The sequence below is a fragment of the Malaclemys terrapin genome, chromosome 6, assembly GCF_027887155.1.
Source record: "Malaclemys terrapin pileata isolate rMalTer1 chromosome 6, rMalTer1.hap1, whole genome shotgun sequence".
Taxonomy (NCBI): Eukaryota; Metazoa; Chordata; order Testudines; family Emydidae; genus Malaclemys; species Malaclemys terrapin.
The window spans coordinates 65,821,235-65,841,910 of record NC_071510.1 but is presented as its reverse complement, the minus strand read 5'-3'; the positions used below and the strand labels follow the sequence as shown (position 1 = coordinate 65,841,910).

Below are 20,676 nucleotides of genomic sequence, written 5' to 3'. Positions count from 1 at the left end.
GAACACCTCTTTGTTCTTACTGTGGAAAATTACAGCAAAATGGAGCCTGCAGTCACATGGGCCAGTCCCTGCATACTTTGCTGAGTCTGAAGGCATATTTGCCTTCTTTTAATGTGTCCTTTGTATAGCTGATAGTCCTTAATGGGCCATCAAGCAGGCTAGGCAGAGCTAATCCCAGCTTGTCTGGGATGTCACCCAGAAGCATAGCATAAGTTTGCCATACAGACAGTATAGAGCCAATATTCATAACTTCAACTACCAAAACTGATACACACAAAGACAGCATAATCATAACCAGTAAACCATAACCTTGTCTTAGACACCCCATTTGACCCCCTTTATACACTATTTGGGTGCCACTACAGGACCTTGGTTGCAACAATGATCTATATGGTCCCAGTTTATATCAATAACGTCACAGCAGGTATTGTCGATGGACAATGGACCTGATGGGCACATGCACAAAGCCAACAGTATCCAGTGGAAAAAGATTGGAGCAGAGAGCGCTCCAGTAAGAAGACACTTCCAGTACATGCTGTACTTTTGGCACTGCCATCAGTGCCCCATCCAGCATCCCTGACTCTCTCCATACCACCAATGGCACCGCCAGAATTCTGGCACTTGAGAACTCAGGCTGATATACCAGAGTCTCCTCTTCTTGGCATTGGGACTTCAGTACCAAGTCTTCTCCAAGTGTGGGAGTTTTCTCCGGTACCCTGCCATGCACCTCCACTTTCTAGTAGCAAATCAGAGAGCGAGCCAGAGGAAGTCCTCTCCTACCACTCCTCCAAAGATCCCTATGATGCCTGTTATCAAGGGGCTCTTCGGGCATACCCTCAGCCTGCCCCACCACTGACATGATACGGCCAGCCATGGGTACCACCACGGGGCTCTATCCCACCGCTCTGGTGGCCCTACTGGGATCCCTGGGCGGCATAAGCTTCTTGGGCTTTCAGCCTCATCCATGAGCCCCTGAGACATTCTCCCTTGACTATGGTATCCAGAACCTCCAGAGGAGATTATAGAGGAACAGGAGGGTGGTATGGAGGAAGAGGTTACTCCAAGAACCAACATATCTTCCTCCAGATGAGGCAGTCATTCTTAGCTGATTATTTCTGGCTCTTCCAGGTCTTGGCAAAAGAGTTGCAGATACCCCTGGAGGATGTCAAGGACACTCACCACAAACTCCTTGAACCTCCTATACTCCTCCCTCTCCTCCAGAATAGTCTTCCCCATCAATGAGGGGTCTCCTTGACCCCACAAAAACTATGTCAAATCCCAGCATTGGCGATGCCTACTTGTAAATGGGTCTATAAAAAATATTACATCCTGCCTAGGAATATCTTCTTTCTGACCCTCCCCCCGACTCCATCGTTGTGGACATGGTAAAATCCCGCGGCCGCCAGCACCGAATGAGATCCGTCCCCCTATGCTAAGGATTGGAAATGCTTGGACCGCTTCGGGAGAAAGGCCTACTCCTCTGCCACTTTGCAGTTTTGAATAACAAATGATCAAGTCTTAATGACAAATTATGACAATGTTCTGCAGCACTTGGGAACACATAACATCAGACTGATGGTTCATGGAGATGTTTTTTTAACTTTATCCTCTTCCCCTCCCCCCCCCCCCACCTCAGCATCCTTCCTCATCCCCCTTCAGGAACTCTTCTCACGAGAGTTTACATAAGAGATTGCCTACTCCACTTAGGAGCCATGAATCCAGTACCTCAGCATCTATGAGGCAAAGTGTTTTTTACTGTCACTATTTCCTAATGCTCTAGGAGAAGAGAGGTTGGAGACCCATGCTAGATCTCTGAGCACTCAAAACGTTAATCACAGCTCAAAAATTCAAGAAGGTCACTCTAGCAATGTTTATTCCAGCATTGGAATAGGAAACTGGGCTATCGACTCTGAGGGGATTCTCCAAGGTTCTGTCAATAGTGGCCACTCACATACCATCCCAGGGTTCATGGTCTACCCGTACTTGGATGATTTCCTCCTCAGAGCCCGCTACTTCAATGAGGCTCACTGGGTTATCAAAACCACAATAGATTTGTTCACAGAACTGGGCTTATAGATCAACAGCCAGAAATCTACTCTCACCCTAGTACAGTGCCTGGAATTCATAGGGGCCGACTTTGACTTGTTACAGGCCAAAGCACTCCTACCCCAGCACAAGTTCCTCTCCTTGACCATACTTAAACAGTACAAAAGAGCCCCCAAATATCAGCCAGCCACTGCCTCCAACTCTTGGGGCATATGGCAGCTGGTGCAGCAGGGATACCTCATGCCAGGCTTCACGTGTCTCCAGATGTGGTTCAGCTTGATGTACTGACCAGAGAGAGACCAGACAAATCTCTGTTGCTGCCCACCAAGGTCAAAAGCTCCCCGGACTGGTGGAAAAACCCAGCAAATGTTTGCAAAGGGATCCCCTTTTTGCAAACTTCCCATTGTTACTTCTCACTGCCGATGCATCCCTCAGAGGATGGAGCGCACATCTAAACGACCTTCCAACACAAGGCAAAATGTCATCCGTGGAGACATCTCTCCACATTGACCTCCTCTTGCTCAAGGCTGTCAGGAGTGCCTTCACCTATTTCTCTTGCTGATCAAGGGAACACACGAGAGTCCTAACAGACAACATAGCTTATATGTATTACATAAAACAATGAGGAGGAGCCAGGTCACTGTCCCTCTGTGCAGAAGCACTAAAGTTATGGAACAGATGCATCTCCCATAATATGACACGGTCAACAGCCTACCTTCCTGGCATACAAAATTCGATGCAGACAGTCTGTCATAAGTTCCCACATGACCATGAATGGGAGATAAACCCAGTGGTGCTTCATGACCTATTCAGGCAGTGGGGTATACATACCACAAACCTGTTCACCACTTCCCTGAGCAGGAAATGTCCACACTACTTCTCCAAAGCAGGGATAATACAGCACTCTCTGGGTGATTCTCCCCTCCTTCTGTGGGCCAAGGACCTTCTCTATGCTTTTTCCCCATTTCCCCTACTGTCAAAAGTCCTATTGAAAATAAAAAGAGAAGGAGCACATGTCATACTGATTGCTCCCACCTGGCCAAGACAGACTTGGTACCTCTGACAAGGTTGGGACTCACCACCACAGTGCCTCCTGCTGGTGACTCCGGGAATTAGCTCAGTCCAGTGGAGCGCCCCATCCTGGTGGTGTCCTGTCTGTCGTCTCGCCCTTGGTTGGCATGTGGGCCCGCATTGTTCCCAACTTGCGGCGTCCTCTTCGAGCCACTGCCCTCCGGCAGTGCCCCTTTGACCCCCGCCCCTCCTGGAAGGGGGCAAGGATGGACTATCAGCTGTGTCTCTGCACCCCAGCCAATGTGGGCAACTGCACCTTCAAAGTCACACCCCTCTTGGCAGGGGGTTGGTAGAGCCCAAGACGGTCACTCCCATCGGCCAGGTGTAAGGGAAGGGGGGGACCCAGGCCCGCCCACTACTCTGGGTCCCAACCCAGGGACCCTCTAGTGGCAGCCGTCCTGCCCTCCTTCTCTTCCTCCGTCTGTCCACGTCCCTGGGCTGCTTCCCCTTCGGCCCCTCGCACCGGCTAGGCCCTTCCCCTCAAGGCCTGCAGCCTGACGGACACCGGGCTGGTGTTCCCTTCTGCTCCTCCGGGCCTGCCCAGCACTGTGTTGTCCCTGGTGCTGGTCTCTCCGCTCTGGAGACAGACCTTCCCCTCTCAAAGGCTGGGGGCAGACTGTCTGCTCCCTCCCTGAGCAGTCTTTTTATAGGGCTGAGCCTGGCTCTGATTGGCTGCCTCCAATCTGGGCTCTGATTGGCTCCCAATAAGCCCTTCTCTGATTGGCTGTCCGTCTAGGAGAATAGGGCAAATAGCAGTTCTGATGGCATATCCCCCCTACACAGTATTCTTTTGGGACAAGTTCACACTCAGACCACACACGAAGTTCAAACCCTAGCTGACTTCCCCTTTTCATGTAAACCAACTGATCCACCTTTTTAGTTTTTAACCCTAAGCTTCACCGTTATTACAGGGAGGCTATGCTACATGTGTTAGGCCTTAGGAGAGCTCTGGCCTTTATCTGGATAGGACGAAGGCTCTTAGGAAGTCTCCCAAGCTTTTCCTTTCTATTTCAAAAAGATCCAAGGGCTCAGCAGTATCAGCCCAGAGGCTCTCCAAATGGGTCTCGAACAGCATTAAGCAATGTTATCAGGTTTGCAACATAACATCTCCAACTGGTATTCATGCACACTCCACAAGGTCATCTCCATATCCATCATCTTCCTCAAGAATGTCCTTATCTCAGAAACCTGTTGAACGATGACTTGGGTGTCAGTCTATACCTTTGCAGAACATTATGCGATCAATGGGGACTCTGCCTCTGATTCAATCTTTTGCTCCAGAGAATTGTCATCTGTAACTGACCGAACTTTGAATCTCCAGCCCTTCAGTGGGGATACTGCTTGGGAGTCCCCTACAGTGGAGCACCCATTGGGACACTACTCAAAGAAGCTACTGACCTTATGCAGTAATGATGATTCTTCAAGATGTGTGTCCCTCTGGGTGCTCCACAACCCACCCACCTCCGTTGGCGGGGCGCAAGGAGGGACAGCGCATGTGCGGGACTAACAGACGCTGCTACCAAAGTTCTTTGATCAGCAGTGCAGGGACCCAAGCATACCTATAGTGGAGCACCCATAGGGGGACATATATCGAAGAACCATCGTTACTGCACAAGGTGAGTAAATTCTTGCTTCCGGACTTCTTGGAATGTGCGCTTTTTGTGTCTCACTCATTCCCATGCAGTTCAGCAACAATTTCCTTGTTTGAGAGATGCTAAACTACCTTCTATATGAAAGACTTTGCTATATAGTAATTTTCAGCTATTCTTTGTCTGTTAAAGTAAGTTCTTTATGGTTTCTCAAATAAAAGCTGTGTATGGCACTTTGAAAGTGAGTATAGGTGTTTAATGATTTGAAAATATTTGGTGGTCCCGCTTTCCTTTAAGTGTTGATTTTTTTTTTTTAACTGAGTTTTTATATCTTTGATACTAATAGTTGAGCAGGCTAAAACTTAAACATGTAATAGATTTGTGAACAAGTGATATGCCTGCAGAAAGATAAATTGTACTAGCATAATTCTCAGGCAAGTACACATACTAAAATAAACATTAATTAGTAATCCTTACCATCTCTTTCTTAGTGGGCAACATAGCAAAATCACACTGAGCTATGAGATCTGTAAATCCTGTGGTGCGGTAGAAGCACTATCAATGCACATGAAAGTGTCCGAGGTGGCTGATCCTCCCTATAGTTGGACTGTTCATTTGCTTACATGCAATGTGCTTGTTCTTGTGTCCATTGGTGTCAAGAGTAAAACTCCTGTTGCTTTTAGTGGTGCAGCATCAGGCATATACTGGGTTCAGTGCAGGGCCGGCTCCAGGGTTTTTGCCGCCCCAAGCGGCGAGGGGGGGGAAAAAAAGATGCGATCGGTGGCAGCTCCACCGTGCCGCTTTCTTCTTCGGCTGCAGGTCCTTCCCTCCGAGAGAGACAGGGACCCTCCGCCGAATTGCCGCCGAAGAGCCCGACGTGCCACCCCTTTCCCTTGGCTGCCCCAACCACCTGCTTGCTCAACTGGTGCCTAGAACCGGCCCTGGTTCTGGGAGTTGACAATGAATATTGATTTAGCCTAATTTTATAACTGTATTGTCATTCCTAAACCTAAAAAAAAAATAAATGTAAATCATAAATGAAAGGAAGGATACTGGATGTGTAATTCTCACAATGAAAGATTTTTAGGTGTTCGTTAGTTGAGTTGAATAACAAAGAAATTAAAAGTAAAAGGCCTGACTGACCAAAAACGTCCACATTGAACTACTGTACTTCTAAGAGATTTTATCTTTTTCCAGTGTGAATTTACTGAAGTACATATCATAAAACAAGCAAGCTTAGAAAACAAAAGACGTTAGTGTAAGAAGACTAATTCAAAATCACTCATTTGCAAATACCTTTTTCAAAACGCCCAAACTGGACACCATTATTTTCACAATAGTACACCTTACTTGCCAGTTAACTTAAGGTTGTGAAAAAGTCTTGTTTCCATATTTTAATATAAACATTATGAAAGGATTGATTTATAAAGCTCCTTATTTGTGTAGTACTGCCTTTTTAATTATTGTGTTATTTCAAGTGTATAAATTCTCAGTTGATCATAAGAAGGTTGCTTGTCTTATGTCTCCATGCTGTTCCCTCTCCATTTATCATAATTTTTTGTGTGATTCAAACTCCAGTTTGCTCAACTATCTCTTTAAAACAACTACACTTAAAACTAAACATAAGGGTTTTAGACTTATTTTCAGTTTCCTGTTTCCAACACTAAGTTTGAATAAAAATGTAACTGTTTTGTGTCAGCATACTTTTGAAGAAAAATGCAGAAGGCCTTTGAAAGCAAATGTTAGTTGGTTTTATTCATGATCTATAAATAGCTTTGAAAGCATAACAGAAACTTTGTGCTGTGACACAGTATAGCTAATAAAACTGAAAACAATGAATCAAGGAAAAAATGGTGCTTTTGTTTCATTATATGAGAGGTAATCTCTTCAGACATCTACATAAACTGGATTACTGGATGCTGGATTACTGAACTCCAATAGGCAGCTTTTAGAGAGACAAGAGAAATGTAGGACAGTTTTCTTACAGCTGAAGCCTAGATTTGCTCAAGTCCCTGATATGTGCCTATAAGAGAAATGAAAAACTTATTTTGTTCATCTGACTCTTGATTAAACTGTTGCTGCTTTACAGAGAATGTTTTTATACTTGGAAACACAAAAGGTAGTTTTCATTTTGTGAGTTGGAAATAGTTACTGATGGGATATATTTGTTAACCCTGAATCAAAGGTGTCAAGGGAAATTTTTAAGCTTCTTTATTTAAAACAATATTTCTGTGATGACCTTACTTGCAGAAGGCATACTGAAGTACCTATTTAAAGCCACCATGTTCATACACTTCAACCCTAAATTTCTAAACTAAGAAAATGGAAATCTGTCAGTCACGTGAACAGTTCTTATAATTTTGTTTCAGGCCCAGTTTGGGACTTTATCAGATTATTTTGAGGCTCTGCGCAAAGCAGGTAATTTGGAGGAAAAGAACAGCAATTCAGTTTTTCCTGTTCTGAGTGGAGATTTCTTCACATATGCAGACAGAGATAATCATTATTGGAGTGGATACTTTACATCACGACCCTTCTACAAAAGACTAGATAGAGTTCTGGAATCCTATTTAAGGTAGGTATAGTCATCTGATACATGTATCGTGTAAATGTTTGTTTGTCTAATACTGCAGAGATATCAAATGTCCTTTTCAAATAAACTCTGAAGCTTATTTTCATTATACTATAGTTAAGGTTCATATTTCACTAGGAAAAATATAACTGACATCAACATTTAGACTTTGTCATAATCTCTGTAGAAGAAGAAATATGGCTGTGGCATTTTAATGGAATCACAAATATATGGGATATTTGTCAATCTAAACAGTTTTTTGTAAAAAGTTCCACCTATAATTTAATTGTTTTAAGATACCATGGAAGTTACCAGTCACTTTGAATACCATGAAACTAGCAAATGTATTCTTGATCCTTGTCTCTGTAGATGGGACTTGAATAATTATGTTGATTGCTGTCAGATCTGTCATTTTCTGGAATGCTTGACTTTTTGGGCAGGGAGATGAAAGGAATGAATTTTGCCATGACATTCAAATCTGAAGTAGTCAAGGGTATTTGTGTGCCCAGTGAAGTTATGAGAGCTCTTTGGAATCTCTTTAAAATGAGGCAGGAAGTACTTGAGGACCTGTATCATTAGTCAGGTACTTCTCTTTGGCAGTTACTTGGCTGTTCCCAATAGCTACAAGGGGCACTGAAAGCAGATCTAGTTGCAATTAGGGCTCTGTGATGGGGTGTTTACCCCACACTTGCCCTGAAAAAGTTAATGCAGATTGAGAAGATGGCTAATTAGTATGATAGACCAGTGCTGAGGGGAAATGAGGTGGCTAAGTAATCCCATGACTGAAGGAGGGGAGCCCAGCTGAGGAGCAAGGAGCTTGGCTGGATTTATGAAGCCAAGAAATTGGAAGCAGAGGGGGACTGCTGGGAAAGTCTGCAGTTGCTCCCTGGGAGAAGGGAGGAGTGTTGAGAGGCTGCAGAGACAGGTACCCTACAGTTACTCCCTGGTAGGAGGCAGTTGGGGGGCTGACAAACTCAGGGTTTGTGTGGGGAGTGCTAGATAGTAAGGAAAGAGCTCAGGGAAAGGCAGTAAAGTCTAGAAGGGAACAGACCTTGGCTGCTGACTTAGATGGTCCCTGAGTAGAGGGTGGGCTCAGGTTCCTCTGCCAGCCACTGAGAGAGTGGCACCATGGGCTGAAAACTGCCTGAGACTGCTAGTGTGGAGAGAGACTTTGAAAAACGTTGGTACCCTGGGAGGGAGGATCATAGTGACCTGGCTGAAGAGCCAAGTCATGAAGAGGAAGCTGCAGCTCCTGGGGTGAGAGGGGCCTCCGGGGTGAGGACTGGTGAAGAGACTGAGAGGAGGGCTCAGTACCTTAAAAGAGCTAATCTCCAGAGCGAGTAGGGGGAAGAGCCATCTGTGGACCCCATCACAGGCTCTGAAAGGATTGATTTTTGGATTGGCGCATACCTTCTGAATCCTGTTGGCTTCTACCTGAACCCTGCTTCCAAAAAGACTACTGCTCAGAAGACATCTTGGCTTCTAGAAGGGCCATTTTGGGGGTTATCTTTCAGGGGTTTCAGGATCTGTTACACCACTTCTGAATAGAGAAGAACTTGCATAATGGGGGGTGACCTTGGCCATCTTGAAGGAAGCATCTCACAGGGCTTTGCAGGTTGTAATGTCTGCTGCCACATTCAGAAGGAACATCTTGATGATGATGTAGATAGTATTGCAGAGGAAAGTGTGATTCTCTTCCAGAAGGGGTGCCATTTGTTCAAAGGTAGAATTCTCAGGAACCAAGCCTTTGCAGTCTAGAATGTTTGGTTCAACAGTCCTGATGCAGGAACCCTGGAAGCAACCTGGCTTGATAAGGCTTGAACTAGTAGACTCAGACTTTAAGGCCAGAAGGAATCATCGTGATCATCCAGGCTGATGTCCTGCACATTGCAGGCCACAGAACCTCACCCACTCCATTTCTTTACAGTCTACCTCATCATTAATATACAATGCTACTCCACCACCTTTGCCTTTATTTCTGTCTTTCCTGAACAGAACTTACCCTTCAATACCTATACTCTAGTCATGACTACTATTCCATCATGTTTGTTATCCCTATAATATCTGGTTTCACTTCCTGCACCAGTAGTTTTAGTTCCTCCATTTTGTTACCCAGGCTCCTTGCATTGGTGTATAATCATCATAATTGTTCCTGCTTGGCTTCATCCACATTTCTCACTTGATTGGCTACAGTCATTCTACTGCCAGTGTCTCCTCTCTGATGGGCATCAGCACTATCCTTCCTCTTAATGTCCATTCTTCTAACCAGTACTGTTCCTTTCTCCATTGCTGTATCCTTTCTTACTTGATTTTCCTCCCTCTTAATGTTAAAATCAGGCATAGAGATTACATGAGTATCTCCCAACAGTTTCACCTGAGTTCCTAGTTTAAAGCTCTTTTAATAAGTTGTGTCAACCTCCTTCCCAGAAGTCTATTTCCCTCCCTACTCAGGTGGAGTCCATCCCATGAGGACTGTCCTCTGTCCATGAATGTTTCCCAGTGGACAAACATCCCAAAGCCCTCCTTATAGCACCATTGCCTGAGCCATCTGTTGATCATCATAATCTTGTCTTGCCTTCTTTCTCCTCCTCTATGGACAGGCAGAATCCCACTGAAGATCACTTGAGCCTCCATTTCCTTACACGTTTCCCAGCCTGGCATGGTCTCCCTAGATACGTTCCATCGAGAATCTAGCTGTGTCATTTGTTCCCACGTGAATGATGATCAGTGAATTATTTTCTGCTCCCATTAGGATCCTCTTCAGCCTCAGATCCACATCCTGTATCTTAGCTCCCAGAAGACAACGCACCCTTCTGTTCTCTGGGTCAGCTCTGGTGACAGGCCTGTCTCTTGTTCTTAGTAGGGAGTCCCCAGTCATGTAGACCTGCCTTTTCCTGATGATAGTGTGATTCTCTGGCCTTCCTCCTGTTCTTTTTGGCTGTGAGTCCTCTTGTCTTTTATTCTCCCTTGCAATCTTCTGCAAGTCATTCTGTAGCCTCCTGGGGCTCGGTATCTCCATTGGCTCTTCTCCTCTTCTTACAGGACTAGCTGCTCTTCTCTTGCCCTCCCTCCTTCAGTTACAGTCTGCTGTGCCCCTTCATTTTCAACTCACCAAATCTGTTCCTGAGCTCTATTTCTCCTTCACTATCTGGTCTTTTTCTCTGCCTGGTTCTTGTAGTCACATGCTTCCACTGATCACTTTCCATACCCAACCAAGTTCTTCAGTCCAGCTTGCATCTGCAAGTCTTGACTTTTCCCTTCAGCCTTCTCTTGCCTTTGCTCCATCATCTGCTTGAGCCCCCTTCAGAGCTCATGTCAAGGCTGTATCCCCCCCTTTGAACTTTAGGGTACAAAATGTGGGGGCCTGCATGAAGACTTCTAAGCTTAACTACCAGCTTAGCTCTGGTCCGCTGCCACCATCTCAAGCTAATTCCCTTCCCTGGGAAGCCTTGAGAAACCTTTCACCAATTCCCTGGTGAATACAGATCCAACCCCCTTGGATCTAAAAACAAGGAAAAATCAATCAGGTTCTTAAAAAGAAGGCTTTTAATTAAAGAAAAAGGTAAAAATCATCTCTGTAAAATCAGTATGGAAAATAACTTTACAGGGTAATCAAACTTAAAGAGCTCAGAGGACTCCCCTCTAGTCTTAGGTTCAAAGTACAGCAAACAAAGATAAACACTAGTAAAAGGTACATTTACAAGTTGAGAAAACAAAGTAAAACTAAGATGCCTTGCCCGGCTATTTACTTACAAGTTTGAAATAGGAGAGACTTGTTTAGAAAGATGTGGAGAACCTGGATTGATGTCTGGTCCCTCTCAGTCCCAAGAGCGAGCGAACTCCCAAACAAAGAGCACAAACAAAAGCCTTCCCCCCCAAGATTTGAAAGTATCTTGTCCCCTTATTGGTTCTTTGGGTCAGATGCCAGCCAGGTTACCTGAGCTTCTTAACCCTTTACAGGGAAAAGGATTTTGGAGTCTCTGGCCAGGAGGGATTTTATAGTACTGTACACAGGACAGCTGTTACCCTTCCCTTTATAGTTATGACAGCTCAACCATAGTTTCCACTTGCATCTCCAACCCTTGGATCTTCTCTTCCATCAGCTCTATCAAGCACCATTTCATACAAATGAAGCTCCTGTTAGGTACCCGCTGTAGGGTCATGTACATCCCTCAGCTTCCACATACGGTCATCTTCATTGCCTCTTCCGTGGCTTTGGCCAGTACCACTGCTGCCTCCTACAGTAACTCCTCACTTAGGGTATGTCTACACGACGAAATTACGTCGATTTTATAGAAGTTGATTTTTTAGAAATCGATTTCATACAGTAGATTGTGTGTCCCCACTAAGTGCATTAAGTCGGCGGAGTGCGTCCACAGTACCGAGGCTAACGTTGACTTTTGGAGCATTGCACTGTGGGTAGCTATCCCATAGTTCCCACAGTCTCCGCCACTCATTAGAATTCTGGATTGAGCTCCCAATGCCTGATGGGGCAAAAACATTGTCGTGGGTGGTTTTGGGTACATGCCATCAGGCTTCCCTCCCTCCCTCCGTGAAAACAACGGCAAACAATAATTTCTCACGTTTTTGCCTGGGTTACCCGTGCAGACGACATGCCACGGCAAGCATGGAGCACACTCAGCTCACCATCACCGTATGTCTCTTGGGTGCTGCTGGCAGATGCGGTACTGCATTGCTACACAGCAGCAGCTCCTGGCCTTCGCGGCAGCAGACGGTGCAGTACGACTGCTAGCCGTCGTCGTCATCTCCTGGGTGCTCCTGGCAGATCTCGGTGAGGTCTGTCAGGGGCGCCTGGACATAAATGGGAGTGACTCCAGGTCATTCTCTTCTTTAAGTTTCGTCTCATGGAGATTCAGTCCTGCCTGGAATATCATGCGAGCTGGAGGCTTCTGCCTCAGGCTGCTCTCCAGCTGGCAGCACCATGCAGTCGCACCTACCCCAGCCTACCCCTTGTTCCCATGGCTCATGAAGCCTGGGCAGTAGTAAGGAGCAGTTCAACTATAGGCTGAGCAAGTGCAGAATGGTAGTAGAATGTGCCTTTGGATGTTTAAAAGCTCGCCGGCACTGTTTGCTGACTAGGCTGTTTATGATTAGAAGAGCACAGCAAGGTGCACTGTGTATCACAGCAGCTTTGAAAACCAGTTTCATGACTGGCCAGGCTTCTGTGTGACAGTTGTGTGTGTTTCTCCTTGATGCAAACCCACCCCCTTTGTTGATTTTAATTCCCTGTAAGCCAACTCTGTAAGCCATGTCGTCAGTCACCGCTCACTTCATGCGAGCAACGGCAGACAATCGTTTGGCACCTTTTCTTCCCATGAAGATTCCATACCATGGCAAGCATGCAGCCAGCTCAGCTCAGCCACCGCTGTTGTGTCCTGGGTGCTGCTGGCAGCAGACGGTGCAGTAGGACTGCAAACTGTCGTCATCGAACAACCGCTTCCGCTGCCACTCTGCTCTCCTCGCCTGCAGACGCCATACCACGGCAAGCACGGAGCCTGCTCAGATCACCACGGCAGTTATGAGCACTGTAAACAACCATGCACATTATCCTGCAGTATATGCAGCACCAGAAATTTCAAAAGCAGGCACGGAGGCGACGGCAGCGCGGTGACAAGAGTGATGAGGACATGGACACAGACTACTCTCAAAGCACGGGCCCTGGCAATTTGGACATCATGGTGGTAATAGGGCAAGTTCATGCCGTGGAACGCCGACTCTGGGCCCGGGAAACAAGCACAGACTGGTGGGACCGCATAGTGTTGCAGGTCTGGGATGATTCCCAGTGGTTGCGAAACTTTCGCATGCGTAAGGGCACTTTCATGGAACTTTGACTTGCTTTCCCCTGCCCTGACATGCAAGAATACCAAGATGAGAGCAGCCCTCTCAGTTGAGAAGCAAATGGCGATAGCCCTGTGGAAGCTCGCAACGCCAGACAGCTACTGGTCAGTCGGGAAGCAATTTGGAGTGAGCAAACCTACTGTGGGGGATGCTGTGATCCAAGTAGCCAAAGCGATCTTTGACTTGCTGCTATCAAGGGTAGTGACTCTGGGAAATGTGCAGGCCATAATGGCTGGCTTTGCTGCAATGGGATTCCCTAACTGTGGTGGGGCAATAGACGGAACGCATATCCCTATCTTGGGACCGGAGCACCAAGGTAGTGAGTACATAAACCGAAAGGGGTACTTTTCAATGGTGCTGCAAGCACTGATGGATCACAAGGGACATTTCACCAACATCAACTTGGGATGGCTGGGAAGGGTTCATGATGCTTGCATCTCTAGGAACTCTGGTCGGTGTGAACGGCTGCAGCAAGGGACTTACTTTCCAGACCAGAAAATAACCATTGGGGATGTTGAAATGCCTATAGTTATCCTTGGGGACCCAGCCTACCCCTTAATGCCATGGCTCATGAAGCCATACACAGGCAGCCTGGACAGTAGTCAGGAGCTGTTCAACTATAGGCTGAGCAAGTGCAGAATGGTGGTAGAATGTGCATTTGGACGTTTAAATGCGCGCTGGTGCAGTTTACTGATTCGGTTAGACCTCAGCGAAACCAATATTCCCATCATTATTACTGCTTGCTGTGTGCTCCACAATATTTGTAAAAGTAAGGGGGAGACGTTTATGGCGGGGTGGGAGGTTGAGGCAAATCGCCTGCCACTGATTACGCGCAGCCAGATGCCAGGGCAGTTAGAGCACAGCAGGGCACGCTGAGCATCAGAAAAGCTTTGAAAACTGGTTTCATGACTGGCCAGGCTACGGTGTGAAAGTTCTATTTTTCTCCTTGATGAAAACCAGCCTTCTTGGTTCACTCTACTTCCCTGTAAGCCAACTGCCCTCCCCCCTTTGATCACCGCTTGCAGAGGCAATAAAGTCATTGTTGTTTCAAATCCATGTATTCTTTATTAATTCATCACACAAATGGGGGGATAACTGCCAAGGTAGCCTGGGGGGAGGTGGGGGAGGAGGGAAGGACAAGGCCACACTGCACTTCAAAACTTATTGAATGCCCGCTTTCTGTTGCTTGGGCAGTCCTCTGGGGTGAAGTGGTTGGGTGCCCAGAGGCCCCCCCCACTGCATTCTTGGGCGTCTGGGTGAGCAGGCTATGGAACTTGGAGGAGGAGGATGGTTGGTTACACATGGGCTGCAGTGGCGATCTGTGCTCCTGCTGCCTTTCCTGCACTTCAACCACACGCCGGAGCATATCAGTTTGATCCTCCAGTAGCCTCAACATTGCTTCCTGCCTCCTCTCATCATGGTGACACCACCTCTCCTCTTGCTCCCGCCGCCTGTCCTCTCATGCGTCCCTCCTGTCCTCGCGTTCATTTTGTGCTTTCCTGCACTCTAACATTGTCTGCCTCCACGCATTCTGCTGGGCTCTTTCAGTTTGGGAGGACTGCATGAGCTTAGAGAACATTTCATCGCTAGTGCGTTTTTTTTTCGTCTTCTCATCTTCTCCATCCCAGAGGCTAGCGATGATAGGGGGAGCGTTGAGGAGGAAAAAAAGGGAGAGGAGTATTTAAAAAGATACATTTTAGAGAACAATGGGTAGACTCTTTCTTTCATGGTGAACCAAGCTGTTAACATTACATAGCCTCTTATATTGAGGCCCTGCCGGTTTGGTGTGAGAGATCACACATGCAGGGCCAGCGGGCAACAGAATTCGGCTTGCAGGCAGACATGGTAAGCCACAGTCTTTTGGCTTCTTTAACCTTCATAACATGTGGGAATGGTTTCAAACAGCAGCGCCCTCATTTCCCATACCAAGCACCTGTTGGCTTGGCCATTTAAAATGGGTTGGCCATTTAAAAGGAGAGGCTGCTGTTTTTGGGTTAATGTGCAGCACAAACCCAACTAAACCCCCCCCCGCGCGCGCACACACACCCAATTCTCTGGGATGTTCGCTTCACCCCAGCTAACAGCGGGGATGATTTCTGTTCAGCCACAGGCAAACAGCGCAGCAGGAACGGCCACCTCTGAATGTCCCCTTAATAAAATTCCCCTATTTCAACCAGGTGACCATGAATGATATCACTCTCCTGAGGATAACACAGAGAGATAAAGAACGGATGTTGCTTGAATGCCAGCAAACACCGGGACCATATGCTGCCATGCTTTGTTATGCAATGATTCCAGACTATGTGCTACTGGCCTGGTGTGGTAAAGTGTCCTACCGTGGAGGACAGAATAAGGCTGCCCTCCCCAGAAACCTTTTGCAAAGGCTTTGGGAGTACATCCAGGAGAGTTTCACTGAGATGTCCCAGGAGGATTTCCGTTCCATCCCCATACACGTTTACAGACTTTTCCAGTAGCTGTACTGGCTGCGAATAAATCCCAAGTCCTCAGGGCAAATTAATGATTAAACACGTTTGCTTTTAAACCTATTATTCTTCTTCGAGAGATGTCCCTGTGGGTGCTCCACTCTAGGTGTTGGTGCGTCCCTGCGCCTTTGCCCGGAGATTTTTGCAGCAGTACTCATAGCGGCCATGCATGCTCAGAAGCTGCCCCCCACTGTGAATCTAGGTTGATAGTACGCATGCGTGGCCGGTCTCCTCAGTTCTTTCTCAACCGTCCCCGGCCTGAGACGGAGCTCAGCAGACTCATTAGGAAATCCCTCACTCTTGCTACAATTACCCTTTTAGTAACTAGTTTGTTGTCAGTTTTCTTTGTTAGTGTAGTTAACTACCCCGTTTCTCTGTTTTAAAAAAAAAAAAAAAAAAAAAAAAAATTTCCTGTCAGCCGCGGCCGCTTTGGCCATGCCGGGCTCCACAGGCTTCAAGCGCTGTGCTACGTGCAAAGAAGCTATCCCACTATCAGATGGACACTCAAAGTGTATAAAATGTTTGGGGGAAGCTCACATTCCCCCAAAATGTGCCCATTGCTGTAAACTCAGCTCCAGGGCACGGAAGGACAGGGAGCTTAAACTTAAACTGCTCCTCCTCCAAAAGTCTATCGGGTCAGTTTCAGACCCAGGCGCTGAAGCCGGCTCCGCTGCCCACCACAGCCCCCCCCCGCCTCAAAAAAACTGAAAAAATCTACAAAGAAGGGGCACCCTTCTTCACCAAGCAAGGCTATGAGGCACAAAGTCTCTCCAGGCAGATCAACGGTCTCCCTGCCTGTGTTTCCCCGCCTCAGCAACTTTGATGAGCCGGGCTCTTCAGGAACCGCGCAAAAGCCGCCTGAGGCTGCGGCGGCGGCGCGAGGCTCCGGTGCCGAGGCATCAGGCTTCCAGTTGCCTGCCTCTATTACGGCACCGTTCGGCACCGCGACTGATGCGGTGCCGACATTCTACAACATGCCTGATCCCATGCAGGCTGATATTGCCCGCCCGGCACCGACCGCAGCACCGACCCCCGTGGTGCAGTCTGACAGGGAGGTTACAGGCAAAACCCCCGATCGGAGGAATGCTCCTGTACGGCAGCCTCTCCCAGCTCAGTTTTCACCTCACGCAGGAGCCTCACTACCTCACTTTACTCAGACAGCAGATCTCCTGGTATCACCTATCCTGCAGTCTCCCCTGATGAATGCATATTCTTCTCCAATGCCTGAGTCAGGATCTGAGCAGCTTTCCTCCAGTGAGGAGGAAACAGATCCACAGGGAGTTTTTTCTCCATATCAAGACTCCCAACCCCAGACCCCGGGCAATAGAGGTTATAAGAAAACTACCTCATCCTACTCTCAGGACCCTGCCTCCTGGGGGGTGAACCCCTGGATGGCACCACCTATGCCCTACCCACCACCATGGCAATACTGGACACCATGGGCATCGTACCCTCGGGAATACGTGCGCCATGGCCACTCGACCAGGCGCAACATCGATCCAGCGCCGCCCCCTGACGAATATGCCAGTGACACGAGACACCTGGCAACACAGTCACACTTCCAGGATAAACCTAGCCCTGCTCCTATTCCAGCAGAGCCGGAGCTAGCACCTGAAGAAGCATTACTTCCCCTTCCACCGACACCGTCGGATGACTATGCAAAATTCCAGGACCTCTTTAAAAGAGTTGCCAGTGACTTGAGAATTAACTTGGAGGTAGTCACTGAACAACAACATGAGCTAACGAACATCCTACAGCCCCCTTCTTCCTCCAGGGGGGCATTACCAATTAACGCAGCCCTTTTAGAACCCGCTAAGTCCATCTGGCAGACTCCAGCGACAAGCCTACCTACCTGCAAGCAAGCAGACAGGAAGTACTTTATTTCTCCAAAGGACTCTGAATTCCTTTTTACCCACCCGGCACCAAACTCATTGGTAGTAGACGCTGCGAACCAGAGGGCTAGACAACAGTATTCTCGTTCCGCCCCACCCAACAAGGACAGCAAACGATTGGATCTTTTTGGTCACAAAGTATACGCATCCTCGACCCTACAATTTCGTATAGCTAATTATACTGCAGTCCTGGCAAAATACGACCACAAAAACTATAATAAATTCATGGACTTTATTGATGACATTCCAGAACAGAGAAAACAACAGTTCAGAGCTATGGTTTCCGAGGGACAAGCCATATCACGCACCGCTCTCGATGTAGCCAACACAGCAGCAAGATCGACCGCTACAGCAGTAGTCATGCGACGGGGCTCATGGCTCTCCTCCTCTTTTTTTCCTCAAGAAGTTCAAAGCACCATTGAAGATCTTCCCTTCGACGGTGACAAACTTTTTGCTTCTACCACGAACGACGTGCTTCATTCAATGAAGGACTCAAGGACAACCCTCCGGTCTCTAGGTCTCCAGACACCTACGACTAGAAGATGGCAATATAGATACCAACCATACCACCGGCCACGTTATCCCGCATTCACACAACACTCCCATAGACCGCAGGAACAACAACAACGTCAAAGACCAAGATTCCAGCGACGTCGTCCAAATTCTGCAGGGGCACCTCAACCCCCGCCAACTAATAGGCAGATTTGAAGCCTTGGTCGAGGGTTTAGAAAGCAACGCCCCCACTTCAGCCGACACACCTATCTTTGGACACCGCCTACGACCTTTCTCCCATCAATGGAAGAACATTACCTCCAACAAGTGGGTCTTAGAGGTAGTTACGATTGGATACGTCATCCCCTTCCTCTCCTTGCCTCCCACCCACCCACCCTCCCCGTCCCTCTTCAGGGACCCTTCTCACGAGCAGCTACTCCTCCAAGAAGTGCAACATCTCCTTCATCTGGGAGCAGTAGAAATCGTGACAGAACGACACAGAGGGAAGGGTTTTTACTCCCATTATTTCTTAACAGAAAAGAAAAATGGGGGATGGCGACCAATCCTCGACCTCAGGCGGCTCAACAAATTTGTCAAAAAGCAAAAGTTCAAGATGGTTACCCTCACTACCATAATCCCAGCGCTGGAGCAGGGCGACTGGTTTTCTGCCCTCGACCTACAAGATGCCTATTTCCATGTCACTATACATCCAGCCCACAGACGCTTCCTTCGATTTACCCTCGGTTCGACACATTTCCAATACAGGGTACTCCCCTTCGGTCTGTCCACAGCCCCCCGTGTCTTTTCCAAACTCCTAGCTGTAGTCACTGCCTACCTCAGGAAACAAGGGGTCATAGTATTCCCTTACCTCGACGATTGCCTCCTCAAAGCTTCAACATTCGACGAGGCTCTCCGGTTCACACAGCTCACCGTCGATTGTTTCATATCTCTCGGCCTACAAATAAACAAAGACAAATCCACATTACGCCCTACCCAGCAACTGCAGTTCATAGGAGCAGACCTCGACTCCCGGACGGGGTTGGCATCTCTCCCACCCGATCGCTTCAACTCCATAACCCAACTGGCCACAATCATTTGCAACAGTCCACAGGTAACTGCCCGAGACTGCCTACAACTACTAGGTCACATGGCCTCGTGCACTTTTGTCGTCCAGAATGCACGCCTCTACATGAGGTGCTTCCAAGCGTGGCTGGCCACGGTCTACAAACCGAATATGCACTCTTTAAACAAGACGCTCTCCCTACTTGCTCGAGTCAAAGATTCGCTACATTGGTGGACCGTTCACTCCAACCTCTGCTCTGGAGTCCCGTTTCTTCAGCAGGCTCCATCACTCACCCTGACCACCGATGCATCTCTGACAGGCTGGGGTGCACACATGTCTCACCACACAGTACAGGGGCTATGGTCGTCAACCGAGACCTCCCTGCACATAAATGTCCTAGAACTTCGAGCTATTCGCAATGCGTGCCGTCACTTCCTGCCACTAATCAAGCATCATCACGTACGCATAATGACAGACATAATTGCATGCATGTTTTATGTAAACAGGCAGGGAGGAGCTCGATCCCATTCGCTGTGCACAGAGGCTATGAAGCTCTGGAATTGGTGCATTGCGAACAACATCCGGGTATCAGCTGCCTATCTTCCCGGGATCATGAACACCACAGCGGACGAACTGAGCAGACGCTTCCCATGGGACCACGAGTGGGAGATAGACGAGAAAACCATTCCCAACGTATTCAGCACTTGGGGTTACCCAACAATAGACCTTTTTGCAACTACAAAAAACAAGAAATGTCCCAATTTCTGCTCCAAAGCAGGACTGGGCAAACATTCCCTGGGGGACGCATTCATGATCTCATGGCACCGAAACCTACTGTATGCATTTCCCCCGATACCAGTTCTCAACAGGGTCCTGATAAAAATACGAACGGACCGAGCCAAGGTGATCCTCATTGCCCCGTCGTGGCCCAGACAACCGTGGTTTCCGTTCCTCACCAGAATGTCAATCCAACCACCAATCTCCCTGCCGCTCATTCCAAACCTTCTATCTCAACAACACGGCCGTTTTCTCCACCCCAACCTGTCCATGCTTCACCTCAAGGCCTGGTTCCTACATGGTTTTCCCAAAGCGAATTAGATTGCTCTGAACAAGTTCAGAAGGTGCTCCTACATAGCAGAACGCAATCTACTCGCACGACCTATCTTCAAAAGTGGAAACGATTCACACATTGGTGTTCCGCTAAACACCTTTGTCCCACCTCGGTACCTCTTTCGATTATACTTGACTATCTATTGGGCCTTAAGCAATCCGGCCTGTCTTTCAGCTCCATCAGGGTCCATTTAGCTGCTATTACAACTTTCCACGACAGAATTGATGACACATCTGTCTTTGCTCACGCTATCACGAAGCGTTTCCTCAAGGGACTACAAACCTTATACCCAGACATTAAAGCACCGACCACCCCTTGGGACTTTCATCTGGTACTGTCTTGCCTAACTCAACAACCATTCGAACCCCTAGCCACGTGCCCCCTTTTACACCTCTCGATGAAAACCGCATTTCTAGTGGCAATTACCTCTGCCAGACGGGCAGGAGAAATAGCAGCTCTTATGGCACACCCACCATATACGATATTTTTTAAAGACAAGGT

At 47.7% G+C, this 20,676-nt stretch overlaps 1 protein-coding gene across 1 annotated transcript in view; it reads left to right on the top strand.

Annotated features, from left to right (window-relative positions):
- Positions 1–20,676, top strand: part of MAN2A1 (mannosidase alpha class 2A member 1) — a 217,408-nt gene that overhangs the window by 77,334 nt on the left and 119,398 nt on the right. Inside the window, exon 9 of the mRNA XM_054031733.1 lies at positions 7,076–7,278. Within this exon, the coding sequence (XP_053887708.1) occupies positions 7,076–7,278 (203 nt within the window). The remainder of the gene's footprint in view (positions 1–7,075; positions 7,279–20,676) is intronic.